We start from the raw sequence: 15,760 nt of genomic DNA, 5'->3' as shown, positions 1-15,760 counted from the left end.
CGACGGGAGCAGAAGAGTCCACGACGGGAGCCAAGAGTCAGCGGAGTGGAGGAGCTATAACAGCTCTTGTAAGAGCTATAGGCGGAGTGGAGGAGCTATAACAGCTCTTGTAAGAGCTATAACCGCCGGGAGCGGTCCCACCTCCGGGGGTCCTGCCTCCGGGGCCCCGAGAGCCGCCGCCTGCAGCCTCCAGCCACCTGCAGCTTCAAGCCGCCTGAGGCCCCGCCTCCGGTGGCCCCGAGCCACCTGCAGCCTTCAGCCGCGTGCAGCTTCCAGCAGCCCCGAGCTGCCCAGACACCAGCGGTCCAGCTGTCAGCGGTCCCTCGACATCTGCGGCCCTGAGACACCAGCAGTCCAGCTGTCAGCGGTCCCTCGACGCCTGCGGCCCTGAGACTCCAGTGGTCCAGCGGCCCAGCGGTCAGCAGTCCCGAGATACCAGTGGTCCAGCAGTCCAGTGCTCAGCGGTCCCCACGCCTGCAGCCCCTAGACGTCAGCGGTGCCGAGACACCAGCAGTCCAGCAGCCCAGCGGTCAGCAGTCCTGATGCCTGGAGCTCCTGGATGCCAGCGGTCCCGAGACGCCAGTGGCCCAGAGATGCCAACAGCCCCTAGCCACCAGCAGCCTTGCCGCAAAATGCCTTGCCACCCCGAGCCACGAGCGGCCTTGTCCGCAGCAGTGGCTTCCTCTGGGTGGCAACCTTGTCAGAGTGGCATCGTGGGGAGCAGAGTCTGTGTCATCCGGGTTGTCCTCCTTGTCATCGTCGCTGTCATCATCGCCTCTTCGTCGTCGGGAGCGGCCTCGACCGGGAAGCGGTCTTGTCCAGAATGGCCTCTTCTTGGGAGCAGCCTTGTCTGGGGAGCAACCTCATGGAGCAGCGGCTTCCAGCCTCATCTTGGGAATGGCCTCTTCTTGGGAGCGGCTCCGATCATGGAGCGGCCTCATCTGCGGAGCAGCCTCATCTAGAGCAGCCTCGTCCGGAGCGGCCTTCTTGGGAGTGACCTTGTCGGGATCATCTTCCTCGCCTTTTCGTAAGAGATAGCCCTGAGCAGTCAGTTTGATTCTTGATGCTTGGAGCGAAATAAAGTTTTGTTTGACCTTCGCTTTGTATCAGTCTCGTTCCTTTGATCACGGACCCTAACAACTACAAACCAATCCGGTGGGTAACCGCTAGTGACATCTACGTATATGAAAGAATCCTGGAGCAGTCCCAAAAGGATCATACAAATTCAATGTAATTCTAAGGTTTTTAAGAATTCTTAAGTAAACTTTGAAGGGATTATTTTGTTGGGATAGATGACACTCCATTTGGGAAAAAATGGATACATAAATATAAATTCCAAACTGTCTAAAGATCTAAAATTTTTTTAAAAAGAGATTATTAGAATATAGGAAGAAAACATTGGCCATACTTTTGTAACTCAGATGGAAAAGGTCCTCCTCAGCAAAACATAAAACCCAGAAACCATAAAATAATAATAGATTGGATAGGATGAAAAAAACAAGTTAAATTCTGTGCCACAGAGACAACATAAAAAGAATTAAAACACAAATATCATGGCGCCTGGGTGGCTCAGTGGGTTAAAGCCTCTGCCTTCGGCTTAGGTCATGATCCCAGGGTCCTGGGATCAAGCCCCTCAGCAGGCTCTCTGCTCAGCAGGAAGCCTGCTTTCTCCTCTCTCTGCCTGCTTCTCTGCCTACTTGTGATCTCTGTCAGATAAATAAATAAAATCTTAAAAACACACACACACACAAATATCAGGCTATAAAACACTATAAAATTACTATGCAGAATGCATTAGGAGTACCTACAAACTAACAAGACAACTCTATAGAGTAAAAAAGAAAGACGCAATAAAAACAGAGCTAACATAATAAATCAACTGGCTATAAACAAGAAAAGATAAACATAATAAATACAAAAAGATAATCCTATGAATTCGAATTAAAATGAGAGGATACTGGTTACTATTTCCTCCCTAGATTTGCCTAAACCATAAGGTTCAATACCCAGTATTATTAGCAAAGGTGTTAGGAAATGGGCCTTTATATCCTGTTGACAGGTAGATAAACTAGTTTGACTTTTTGGAAAGCAATCTGGCAATATCTATCATATAAATGTGCATATCCATTAGCTAGCCAGCTAAATTGTTAAGAACATCAAAACAATGGGGAAGAGTCTATTTTTTTTAAAGATTTTATTTATTTATTTGACAGAGATCATGAGCAGCAGAGAGGCAGGCAGATAGAGGGGGAAGCAGGCTCCCTGCTGAGCAGAGAGCCCAACGCGGGCTCCATCCCAGGATTCTGGGATTGTGACCTGAACTGAAGGCAGAGGCTTTAGCCCACTGAGCCACCCAGGCACCCCTGGGGAAGAGTCTTTAAAGGAAATGTTATATATGTGCATAGACTCCTCTACAGTGAAAATGAATCCCATATATCTATATCCACTCAGAAGCAGTATTAGGTCAACTGTTTAAGGAAAAAAGCAAATTTTGGGATATGTATGTGTGCCTATTTATGTTAATAATGGCCATTCGAGGGGCATCTGGCTGCTTCAGCCGGTGGAGCATTCAACTCTCAATCTTAGGGTCATGAGTTTGAGCCCCACCTTGGCCACAGAGACTTTTTTTTTTAAGATTTCACCCATTTATTTGACAGAGAGAGATGCAGCAAGAGAGGGAGCACAAGCACAGGGAGTGGGAGAGGGAGAAGCAGGCTTCCCACCAAGCAGGGAGCCCAATGCGGGGCTCAATCGCAGGACCCTGGATCATGACCCAAGCCAAAGGCAGACGCTTAATGACTGAGCCACCCAGGTGCCCCCTTATTTTTTTTAAATAGCCATTCTAAAACAATTTCCTCACTGACTAAGATGGGTACTACTTCAAGGCCTTTACAAATTATTGTTTGGCCCTTCTTACTCACAATTCTAAGGGAAGATGGTATTACCCTTTACAGAGGTGACGTTCCTTGCTGTAAGTCTTATAGCTAATAAGTGGTAGTCAAATTCGAATCTGCGCAGATGAAAAGTCTGGGCTCTTAACTACTATGCAACGCTGATTCCCTAGGAAGAGAACTAGAAAGCCTAGTATGATCACATACACACAAATACAGACATAGAGAAAATTACAGAGCCAGGGAGATCATTTTTAGTTCATGATTTTGACCTAAAAGACAAAGGTAATAAAACCAGTTTCACAGGTGGTAGTTAAAAGTAGCCTTGACCAATCTCTTCTGCCCTCATGACTCATGAAGGCTCAGGTAGCCAGTTTTTCTTTTTAAAACATAACATGACAAGCATTTATTAAAAATCAGTCTTCATAAAAAAAATAAACTTAAAAAATAAAAATCAGCCTTCATATATAATGGACAATAACTACTGTCTTAGATAAGGCAGCTTTTTTTTCTTCCACTAGTTACTGAATTTGGAGCTAAACCATCTAAGCTTTCTTTCCTAGTATGTGCATAAGCAAAAACTTCTATTTTGAGTCATCTAAAGTACAACAGTCACCAAACAGAATTCTTCCTGAATAATGCCAACTTAATCTCATGGGAGATGAAGTTGTGGCCTTGGCATTATAAACTATCAACCTGTCCCAGCGGAATACAGTGGAAAAGCAAATAATCAAAATATTAATTATAAGAAAAGTAGAAATTAAAACTTTATTAGCCTAAGAATGAGAAGTCTGAGTAAAGGAGTAGTTATCTACTTAAGCATAAAAATCTTTAAAATTAATGGTATGGTGACTATAGTTACCAATGCTGTATCGTATATTTTAAAAGCTGCTAAGAAAGTAGATCTTAAAATTTCTCATCAGAATAAAGTATTGTAATTTTGTGTGGTAAGTGATGGTAACTACTTATTGTGACATCATTTTTCAAAATATACACATACTGAATCATTATTGTACACCTAAAATTAATACCATATTATATGTCCATTATGTTTCAAAATTTTTTTAAATGGGAAGTGGGGTACCTCGGCAGCTCAGTCAGTTAAGGTGTCTCACTCTTGATTTTGGCTTAGGTCATGATTTCAGTGCTGTGATAACAAGCTCTACATCAGGCTACATAATGGGCATGGAGCCTGCTTAAGATAATTCTCTCTCCATGTCTCTCTGACCCTCCCACCCCCCAACAAAAAAATAAAAAATAAATAAATAATAAAGTTTTTAACAGGGAGAAGATTAAGCATTTGGTTTTATGGACTTATTCTGATGAATTTTAAAACAGGATTAGGACTGCAATCATTAAGAGGGGAAATAATGGACAGATTAGTGAAAAAATCCTGAGGTAAATCAGGCTGATAAATAACTTGTGACTTTAATTGCCCTTCCAGATTACTTATGCTTCTTCTGCAATTACCTGGACATCTCAGTAGTACTCTCAAAGCTTTTTGTAGTCTGATAACAGTACTTTTATTTAGAATCACTTTACATTAACCCAATTCAAATATTTATCCAAAACAATTTAGGATTTTTTAAAAAATTTTCAGTTGCTTGTTACAGAAATCTATCTGAAACTAGCTTAAACACAAAGGAAACTGACTGGCTTGCATAAGCAGGAAGTCCAGGGTGGTTCTAGCTACAGCAAGTTCAGATCCAGAAACTCAGTGTTATCCAGACCTTCTCTCCATCTCAACTGCCTTCGCCTTTGCCACACACAAAGGACTCTGTATATTGTAGGCAAAATGGTATAACTAGCCCCAGATGCAGTTCCTGCTAGTTCAGCTATTCCAGTAGGGATAGCATTTATCATATTTCAGAGAGCAACCCCAGAGAAGGGGCATGAGGTAGAGTAGGATGGTGAATGACAGACCCCCAAGGTCAAACAGAAGTGAGAAGGCATCCCCAAAATCAATCAGACAAGGTGTCTAGGAACTACTGCCAAAAAGACAAAAGGCAGAGCTAAGCCATTCCATTCCACTGCTTTTATGGTTTGTGCTTTTTTATTTTACATCAGCAATACTTTCAATTGGCATTATTATAAAAATAATTTGGATACGGGGCGCCTGGGTGGCTCAGTGGGTTAAAGCCTCTGCCTTCGGCTCGGGTCATGATCCCAGGGTCCTGGGATCGAGCCCCGCGTCGGGCTCTCTGCTCGGCAGGGAGCCTGCTGCTTCCTCCTCTCTCTCTCTGCCTGCGTCTCTGCCTACTTGTGATCTCTGTCTGTCAAATAAATAAATAAAATCTTTAAAAAAAAAAAATAATTTGGATATATACTGTAAACCATATTTAAGGGTTTAAAAAATCCTGAGGCGTTTTGAGTGTTTTAAGTGTTTTGAGCTGGTCATATGGCAGGTCATATATGAAATGTTGTTGCTATAATGTCATGCATGCATTAAGGGGAAAAAATAATAATTAACTATCTTTTTATAGCACCCAGAGAGAGGAATCAGAATAAGTCATTTGAGGTAGTCCTCTGTGCTTTCATTTTCTATCCACTAGTTGGGTAAACAAGTATAGGAGTACCCAGGTCCACTTGAAAAAAGAAAAAAAAACTTTTTTCAATTAATATAATAAAAACTGTTATATCACTTTGCAGAATTCAAGTACCAAAAGAGATCTCCCAAGACTCTGGATTCATTACATTTCTTCCTTTAAGGCTGGGAGTCTAAAACATTGACAACCAGTAGCTATTTATCCTACTTCTACAGGTCCTCAACACATGGGATACTCCTCACATCTCAGCTCCTGTATGGTCAAGAATAAATGTAATGCACAAACACAAAGATAACCAGGAAAAACTACTTCCTGAGCATCTACTATGTGACAAGTATACTTCTAGGTGTTACAGATACAGCAGTTAACAAGTTTCTCATAAAAACTTACTGACTCCATCTTTATTAACAGCTATTGGTTATCTAGTAAAGCCATATGACTTCCCATACACATCTTTTATTACTTTTGACTGACTTCAGTTAACCTTTCTGCAACATAATTCTTCCATTACTACCTAGGAACTTGTCAATCAGTAACTGTTCTATTTACTATAAAGCATCATCTTCAATCCTGGTACTTTTCTTATTTTGGAAACTGACAAAAATATGTGGTTTTTATGTCAGTGACTATTCACATCACATTTCCCAGTGGGATATTCAACTCTTCTTAAATGGCTAATTTTCTATAGCAGAAATGTGTGTGTGTGTGTGTGTGTGTGTGTGTGTGTGTGTGCGCGCGCGCGTGTGTGTGTGTGTGTGCACACGCACAGAGCTGGAGGAAGAAGCGCAATGACAGATTAAAATTCTTTAAACCATAAACATTCTAATTACAGTTTTTATTTTGAGAAGTAAATTCAATTCCAATCGCTGAATTACACTTTGACCTCTAAGAACAATCACTGTGTACCTATAAAAATTCAAAGTATATGTTATTTCTTTCAGTATCTTTTTAATAAAATTATTCTCCATTTGTTATATACAAATTTCAATGTTTGGGTATATATAAATATTTCAAGGGTGCCTGGGTGGCTCAGTCAGTTAACTGTCTGACTCTTGGTTTCAGCTCAGGTCACAATCTCACGGGTCGTGGGATCAAGCCCCAAGTAGGGCTCTGAACTCAGTGGAGAATCTATTTAAGGATTTTCTCCCTCTGCTCCTTCTCCAACTCATTCTCTCTAATAAATAAATCTTTATAAAAGTATTTCGTCACTTTTGCCATGTCTTCCCAAAAGTTGTAAACCAATGCTCATCACCTCTGAGCTAGAAAACCAAAATGGTTATTTTCTGCTTTCCTAGGATGGTCCTTCATTAATTCTCACTGCCTATGTCTCATTTAATTCTTCTGTATGTTCATTGTACACAGTTACTTTTACTTCCCAGTACTTTACAACTGGCTAGTATTTTTCTCTACTAAGACTATGTGGTCTCATATTGTGTATGTGCACACACGGGATATGCTTGATGCTCTACTGAGAACCACTCCTCTCCCTCACCAGGAGTCCAGGAAAAGAGAAGGGAAAAACATGTTCTCTGCACTACTGCTCAGTATTAGTCACTACTTAAAACTAGGAAGGCATCACCTAACTAAAACTATCCTCTAAAAACACGTTCGTAGTTGGGGACACTTGGGTGGCTCAGTTAAGTATCTGACTCCTGTTTTCAGCTCAGGTCATGATCTCAGTCACAGGATTGAGCCCTACTTTGGGCTCTGCACTCGGCATGGAGGCTGCTTGGGATTTTCTCTCTCTCTCTACCCCCTCACAGCCCTCCCTGCACACCCAGATGCCCACACTCTCTCTCTAAAATAATAAATAACCATCTTAGTAGTTGTGGGGGGAAACCTTTGAAACATAAGGTAGAGCAGCTGTCAATATCTAAATAAAATGACAAAAAGTGATACATGTTTAATAACAAGAAACTTTATTGAATTACAAATTTAAAAATGGATCACTTAATTTAAAAGTGTGACTATTTTAGTTTTATTCTTCCAAAACTCATTCTTCCAAAAATGCACTTTATTTTTTAAGTGATAAAGTTAATCTGTGAAATAACAAAGTAGAGATAGGATGGTACCAGTGGGCCAATGCTCATATATGTGGTCCTAACATGAACCTTTAATGTTGCTTTCTGTATTACATCAAATTGATTTGCATTTTTAAAAAATGGGAAAAGGGAGCAAAGGGGAGTGCAAAGCATGTACTGAAGTCTTCCTATAGGAGTATGATAGAATACAGATTTAGCATGATAAAATGTGGCCTTTGTAAAAATGGCCTTTAAGATATGCTAGAACAAGTGTACCCTAAGGAACATTCCCTAAGGAAATCATTTTTTCTTATTCCTAACAAAACAAATGGTACACATGTAAAAAATAAATTTTAAGTATAAGATCTGTACTGTAAAACCAACTGCATTATAGCCCATATATTTGGTTTGTTGAACAACCTCATTCATGGTGTAACAGAAAAAGACCAAATTCAACTCGGGACAAAAATATTTTCTATCAACCTCCATATGGAAAGACCACAGCTCTAATGATCTATATAGTCCTTAAACTTAATCCTTGGTCAGTAAAGATTTCCAAATCAAAAATCAAGTCATATCTGTTTATAGTAACTATACTGTACTAAAATGCTAATATTTCCTTCCAAGTTTGTTTTCCTATGAGGGGAAAAATGGTCAGAAGCTTTCATTCTTTGCCTATGCTGGGATTTATGAAAAACCTACCAAACTACAAGAGTGTTCTGCAAAACTAAAGTACAACTACAAAGTCAAACAGGTAAATAAACAACAAAACCAAACTGATTTCAACAAAGTCAAGTCATGTTTCCAAAAGTAAAATCTAGTAAGAAAAAGTCATAAACATGTACAAGAAATGATTATCACAGTTAGTTACAAATGCAAAATAATATCTAATTATCCCAGACTTGTGAACATAATAATTAAGATAATCTCATAGGCTAATTCAAATATTATGTACAATTTAGATAAGCTGGTCAAGTATTACCTGAATATACACCACATCTGATAAACTTATATTACCTTTTCTCCTCCTTTACTATTTGCATGTATGTGCCAATATGGGGGAAAAATGTAATTTCCATTTTTATGTATTAACTGAGAAGAAGAGTATTCCTACTTTGTGTGTTTGGACTTTTAAAAAGTTAAGGTTCATTTTCCTTTCAAAAGAAAAAAAAGTAAAAATAAATTGCCAGAAGTTTAACTGTTAAGAGTTTAATATCAACTTACTATAAAAATGAAAAAAAAAATGTTTTGAAACAGAAACTATACAATTATTATGTGGTCTCCCTACTGATCTGAAACTACAGAAGGCATTTAAGGAAGGAATGCTATGGCAAAAACCAAGACTAACCAAAGGGATGTATGTTACTTTAAAAATCTGATTTGCACGTAAACTAGATGCTTGGCCTAGTTTTAAAGCTAATTACAAAATCCATTTTTTAATGGTCCAGACATTTTGCCATTTCTTCCAACTCAACAGAACTGTCAAAAAAAAAAAAAAAAAAAAGTATTTCATGAGATCTTTAAATACAGACAATGGGGTGTACCCCACCTCCCATTTAACATAGTATATACCTTATACTGATAAAAAAGAGGCATTTTTTAAAAAGATGTACTTCTCAGACATGAACAGACACCTACTTACGTGTTTATCTTTTCCAATTTACAATCAGTAGGAATATATAACTGAAGAAATACTATCAATTTTTTTTTTTTATCAAGTACCCCTCTTCTTAATGTTTTTAGGTTAAAAAAAAACTTAATTCCAATCTTGAACTTCTAAAGTAAGCCATCAGCTTACTTTTTTTGGGGGCATCAGCTTGCTACATTAAATTGACCTTTCTTAAATCCAAGAAGTACTATGTCAAAACTCTGCTGCAAACTGCCTGTATTCAAAACCAACTGCAATATGCCCCATAATAATAGAAATCATCATCATCACTATCATCCATTATGCAAAATAAATCTAAGAGCTATCTAGAAAAGCCAGACTTGCTCTACAGAACTAAAAATAATTTTTTAAAAATGTCCCTCTCTTTAACCAATGTAAAAAACTACTCAGGATGGGAGACACTATTTCAAATCATGACAACACTCTCAATACCAAACACTCTCAATACCAGTAACCTTCCCAGCTCAGAAGATTATACATCTTTGTATATAATAAAATGAGTACTGGTCTCAACCTCTAAAATAATATCTAGGGCCAAACCTATACCATATTTGTGGAGGATATTCCCCCATTGCCTAGCTTTTAATTCATTTCTGACTTTCAGAAAATGTTTTAACTTAGGTGAATAATTCAAAAGGGCTAAATAATTCAAGAGCATTAAAGGGCTAAAGCTGGGACGCCTGGGTGGCTCAGTTGGTTAAGCAGCTGCCTTCGGCTCAGGTCATGATCCCAGCATCCTGGGATCGAGTCCCACATCGGGCTCCTTGCTCTGCAGGGAGCCTGCTTCTCCCTCTGACTCTGCCTTCCACTCTGTCTGCCTGTGCTTGCTCTCTCTCATAAATAAATAAAATCTTTAAAAAAAAAAAAATAAAAAAATAAAGGGCTAAAGCTAAGTATAGCTTAAAAAAAAAGAAGAATCACACAAGCTACAAAACCAATAAATGCAACCATTTTTGAAATACAATTAGCACTTTTTAAATATAGTATCTGTACTCTTCACTACAGCCTATGATGTAGATATTATTTACATTTAATATGTGAGAAAATTACAGTTCACTAATTATAAGAAGCAGAGTTCAAAACCTGTTTGGCTCCAAAGACTATATACTATATCCCTACCACGTGAGTCTCCCCAAATACATATCCTTAGCACTTGCATCTCCATTAACAATAAAAATGGTCTCAGAAGTGATTCTTCTCCCAAGTTTAAATTATATTTCTATGGCTCACAAAAATCACTCAAAAAGGGATCATTTAAATAACACACACTTGCCTGTGTGGGGCTCATTCAAAAGTACATAAGCTATATGAAGTCTCAGTGAAAAGCCTACCAAACCATGAAAGTGCTCATCTGTTAATTCCTAAAATAAACACTAAAGCCATCCTGTTGGATTTCAACAAAGTAATCTTTCCAGAATCAAAATCTATGAAGACAAGTAATACCCAAAATCTCTGAAGACAGAGTTTCCAGAAGTACAAGAGTCAAAGCAATTAAATGAGTATAAGTGTATACAGGACTATGATACAGTAAGTGCAGCTAAGATTCAATCCTGTTACTCCCACACCAAAACCATATGAAGATAGAAAAATTAAATTAACATTCTTAATTTCTAATACAGTACAATATAGTATATTCCTTTACAAATGGTTTGTCATGGACTTCAATAGTACTAGTAGCATGAGAAGATGTATTTAGATACCTAGATAGTCTTATGAAAAGATGTGAAAAATTCTATTATAAATGGATAAAATATGAATATAAGAAAGTGTCATATACCTTCCATCGATTTCCACATTCATTGCAGACAACAAATGTTGTCATCGGTTCATCAGCACTACGAGTTTGTACCTACAGTAAAATCAAGTGAAAAATATTATTTTTTAAAATACTATAAAAAGTCTGACCTAAATAAGAACATTCTACATTAAGAGATACAGTAATCACAACAGTACCACAATAAAATGTATAAGAGCCTGAAACAAGTTCAAATAAGCTAAATAATGTCAAAAGGACACATATTTCAAAACTTTATTTTTCTAAGTCATTGTTTGTCTTTTCATGTTTAATTTATCCCAGATAAGTGGGAAAACCTTCTAAAGTCACACATACTTTTTCTAAATGGCTAATAAATATTTAAAAATTTCATCATCACTAAGAAGCACAAAAATGTTAATTAAAAGATACATCAATCTTCTCTTATAAATTAGCAGAGATGTAAAAATTATGAGTATTTCATTCTGAAAAATATAAACTGTCACAATCTTTCTAAAAGTTAGGCAGCAACAAAGTAAGAGCCTCAAATATCCATTCTCTCTGACCTAGGAACCTGACATCTAATCTATTGTAAGATGGTAACTGGAAACACAAAGACAGCTAAGTATCTGATCACAAAGTACAGATCAATATCACTAATCATTAGAGAAAGGCAAATGAAAACCACAAGAAATTATCATCTCACACCTGTTAGAATGGCTACTATGAAAAAGGCAAGAAATAACAAAAACTGCTGAGGATGTAGAGAAAAGGGAACTCCTATACACTGTTGACATGAATATAAACTGGCATATCCATTGTAAAATACAGGCCAGCAGATCCTCAAAAAATTAAAAATTATACTACCACACGCTGGCTCAGAACTCTTGATCTTGGGGTCATGAAAACTCTTGATCATGAAACTCTTGATCTTGGGGTCATAGCCCCACATTGGAGTGTAGACTTAAAAAAAAAAAAAAAAAAAGGCAGAGCGAGCATAAAAAGTAAAAAAAAAAAAAATTAACTATCTTGTGACCCAGCAATCCCATTCCACAAATACATCTGAAGAAAATGAAATCAATACCTCAGAGAGTTATCTACACACGCACGTTCACTGCATTACTCACAACAGCCACGATATGAAAACAATCTAAATGTCCTTCAGCTCAAGAATGGATAAAGAAAGGTTTTTCAGCCATAAAAAAGAAGAAAATCCTGGGGCGCCTGGGTGGCTCAGTAGGTTAAAGCCTCTGCCTTCGGCTCAGGTCATGATCCCAGGGTCCTGGGATCGAGCCCCGCGTCTGGCTCTCTGCTCTGTAGGGAGCCTGCTTCCTCCTCTCTCTCTCTCTGCCTGCCTCTCTACCTACTTGTGATTTCTCTCTCTGTTAAATAAATAAAATCTTTAAAAAAAAATAAAAAAGAAGAAGAAGAAGAAAATCCTACCACTTGAGACAACATGGATGAACCTGGAAGGCATGCTAAATAAAATATGCCAAAGAATGACAAATACTGTATGGTATCATTTATACATGGCATCATAAAAATGAATGAATGCAGATTTCATAGGAATAGAGAACAGATAGTAGTTGCAGGGGCTGGGAGAAGGGGGAAATGGAGAGATGAAGGTCAAAGGATATAAACTTTCAAGTAAAGGAGAATAATTTCTGAGGATCTAATATACAGCATAGTGACGATAGTTAAGAGTAGATCCTAAGGAAGCTCACCACACACACACAAAAAGAGTTAGCTATGTACAGTAATGGAGATGTTAACTATCTTGATCTTGGAAATCATTCCACAATGTATATGTATATCATATCCATCCCACTGTACACTTTAAAAACATTCAATTATATGTCAATTATTCCTCATAAAGCTGGGGGTGGGCTATGTGTGTACAGGGATGTTTGAGGTGTAATTTTACAGTAGTAACACTGGAAACAACTTAAATATTCAACAGGGAAATAATGAAGTAAGAGCATACCCATCTGATGGAATATTATACAGCTATTAAGATGTTTACAAAGGGTTTGAGTTTGGGGTTTTTTTTTAATAATTAAAGGAAAATCCTTACATTATTATGGTAGTTAAGTGAAAAGAAGTACAGTTCTGCCTTGAACAATGTGGAGGAGATGGGCACCAACTCCTCACACAGTTGAACATCCACAACTAACTCTCTCAAAACACAACTGCTAATAGTCTACTGTTAACTACAAGCCTTACCAACAACACAAACTGGTTGATTAATACATATTTTGTATGTCATACCTACTACATACTGAATTCTTAAATCAAGCTACAGAAAAGATTTTAAGAAAATCATAAGGAAAATATATTTACAGTAATGGACATAAATATGTTGAAAAAAATTTGTATGTTAAGTGGACTTAAGCACTTCAAGCCCATGATGTTCAAGGGTCAACTATACATAAAATGGTTTAAAGGGGTGCCTAGGTGGCTCAGTTGGTTAAGCATCTGCCTTCAGCTTAGGTCACGATCCCAGGGTCTTGGGATCAAGCCCAATGCCAGGCTCCCTGCTCAGCAGAGAATCTGTTTCTTCCTCTCACTCTGCCTCTCCTCACTGCTCATGCTCTCTGTAATAAATAAAATCTTTTTAAAAAAATGGTTAATAGGATTTAGCTACAACTAGATTAGAAAAACTTCACAAAATACTGCAGGCACCAATATACCAACCACTATTCCTTCTAAATGCAGATTAACGGGTGATTTAAATTTTTTGTTCATATTTTTCTTCATTTTCCAATTTTTCTATAAAGAGGTACTTTAACTGCCTTAAAACAGCTAATATAGGGATGCCTCAGTGGCTCAGTGGGTTAAGCATCTAACTCGATGCTGGCTTGGGTTGTGCGACCTGGGCATGGAGCCCGCTTAAGATTCTCTCCCCCACTTTCCCTCTTCATCTCCCCACCATCCCTCTATTTAAAAAAAAAAAAAAAAAAAAAAAGCTTATAGGAATAAGAAGTCCCACTCCTGAGAAAATACCCAAAAGAATGGAAAGCAGGGTCTCAAAGAGGTATTTGAATAAGTTTGAAAAGTTCAAAGCAGCAGTGTTCGTAAAAGCCCAAAATGTAGAAGTGTCCATCAACAGATGAATGGATAAACAAAATGTAATATATACATAGTGATAATTCAGCCTTAAAAAGGAAATTCTGATATATGCTATAATATGGATTATTTGTGAACACTACATAGTTTTCATTTGCATTTCCCTGATGATTAGTGATGCTGATCCGTACACATTTCTTTGTGCTTCTAATTACTATCTTAGAATAGATCAGGTATCAGAATTAAGCCAGGGACAAAAAAGGGCAAATACTGTTATGTGGTTCCATTTATCCCTCTGACTAACTAGAGTTGTCAAATTCAGATACTGGTGGTTGCCAGGAGCTAGGGAAATGTACAGTTACTGTTTAATGGGTATCACGTTTCAGTCTTGCAAGAGAAAAAGAGTCCTGGAGATTGCCACATTAATTTGTGGCAAATGTATTTGCCACAAATACATTACCTGTATTACTATAATGTATTACTTGTATTACTACTCAACTATATATTTAAAAATGGTTAAGGTGGTAAATTTTAGGTTATGTGTATTTTGCCACAACTAAAATTTTTGAAACAAAAGAGAACTCAGGAAAAAATAATAATAAATAAGCTAATATGATTTTTTTAAACTTTATCAACCATAATAGACTTCTGAAGTTCTCCACTGAGAACTACTGAAAACAAGGTCCCCAAAACAGAAGGTTTTCTTTCAACTGTACATTCTGGAATGAAGCTGACAATGCATTATATATATTAAAGTTTTAAGTTATTCTTAAGGTTTAAATTATGGGAGAGATGAAGAAGTTGGGTGAAGGCAAGAACCTGAACACCAACAATATTGCATTCTGAATAAGGTCAATTTAAATTTAGTATTGGGGGACACCTGGGTGGCTCAGTTGGTTAAGCAGCTGCCTTCGGCTCAGGTCATGATCCCACGGTCCTGGGATAGAGTCCCGCATCGGGATCCTTGCTCGGCAGGGAGCCTGCTTCTCCCTCTGCCTCTGCCTGCCTCTCTGTCTGCCTGTGCTCACTCGCTCTCTCTCCCTCTGTCTCTGACAAATAAATAAATAAAATCTTTAAAAATAAAAAAAAAAGAATAAATTTAGTATTGGATGATGAAATCCAGTATATTTCCACCTTGAAGATGAGAAGCACACCATACTTGTCAACTATCAACATGATTTTTAACTCAAAAGCCCAAAGGAAGATAAAGAAAAGGCACTCTTGGGGCGTCTGGGTGGCTCAGTGGGTTGGGCCACTGCCTTCGGCTCAGGTCATGATCTCAAGGTCCTGGGATCGAGTCCCACGTCGGGCTCTCTGCTCAGCGGGGAGCCTGCTTCCTCCTCTCTCTCTCTCTCTGCCTGCCTCTCTGCCTACTTGTGATCTCTCTGTCAAATAAATAAATAAATCTTTAAAAAAAAAAAAAAAAAAGAAAAGGCACTCTTAAAAGAATACCATTCTGGCTAAGGCCTTCAGATAAAAATCGTTTGAAAAATCCTTCTGAAATATTCTCATGTATTTATATGTAGATACTTGCTAACTAGGGCCCTAAAAGTACACAGATAGGAACTTTATTCTCTCTTGGAAAAATGTTGATCTCCTGATAGGTACATGTTAACCAAGAGTCAAACTTATGTCTATTATATCACTTATTTTGCCAACGTTGCAAGTTTTCTATCTATTGAAGGAACTGATACTAAGAAAATCATACCTCATCTTTAGTACCAGGTTCTTTATATTAAAAGAAACATTTTTATTATAGCTGATTATATAAATATATTACTTCTTCATATGGGTTTTTTTAAAGATTTTATCTA

General features: G+C 37.8%; 1 protein-coding gene across 3 annotated transcripts in view; it reads right to left on the bottom strand.

The window, feature by feature from the left end:
- Positions 1–7,333: 7,333 nt before the first annotated feature.
- Positions 7,334–15,760, bottom strand: part of LOC309858912 (transcription elongation factor A protein 1) — a 97,587-nt gene continuing 89,160 nt past the window's right edge. For all 3 annotated transcript variants that reach the window (XM_082719246.1, XM_082719242.1, XM_082719243.1), the window contains 2 exons: positions 10,905–10,976; positions 7,334–8,937 (listed from right to left, as the gene is read on the bottom strand). In XM_082719246.1, coding sequence (XP_082575372.1) covers positions 8,929–8,937; positions 10,905–10,976 — 81 coding nt within the window. In that variant the 3' untranslated portion in view covers positions 7,334–8,928. The remainder of the gene's footprint in view (positions 8,938–10,904; positions 10,977–15,760) is intronic.

This window comes from Mustela nivalis (assembly GCF_964662115.1).
Source record: "Mustela nivalis genome assembly, chromosome: 2".
NCBI classification, from domain to species: Eukaryota; Metazoa; Chordata; class Mammalia; order Carnivora; family Mustelidae; genus Mustela; species Mustela nivalis.
The sequence above is the reverse complement of the archived record's forward strand: the minus strand, read 5'-3'. Positions and strand labels throughout refer to the sequence as shown.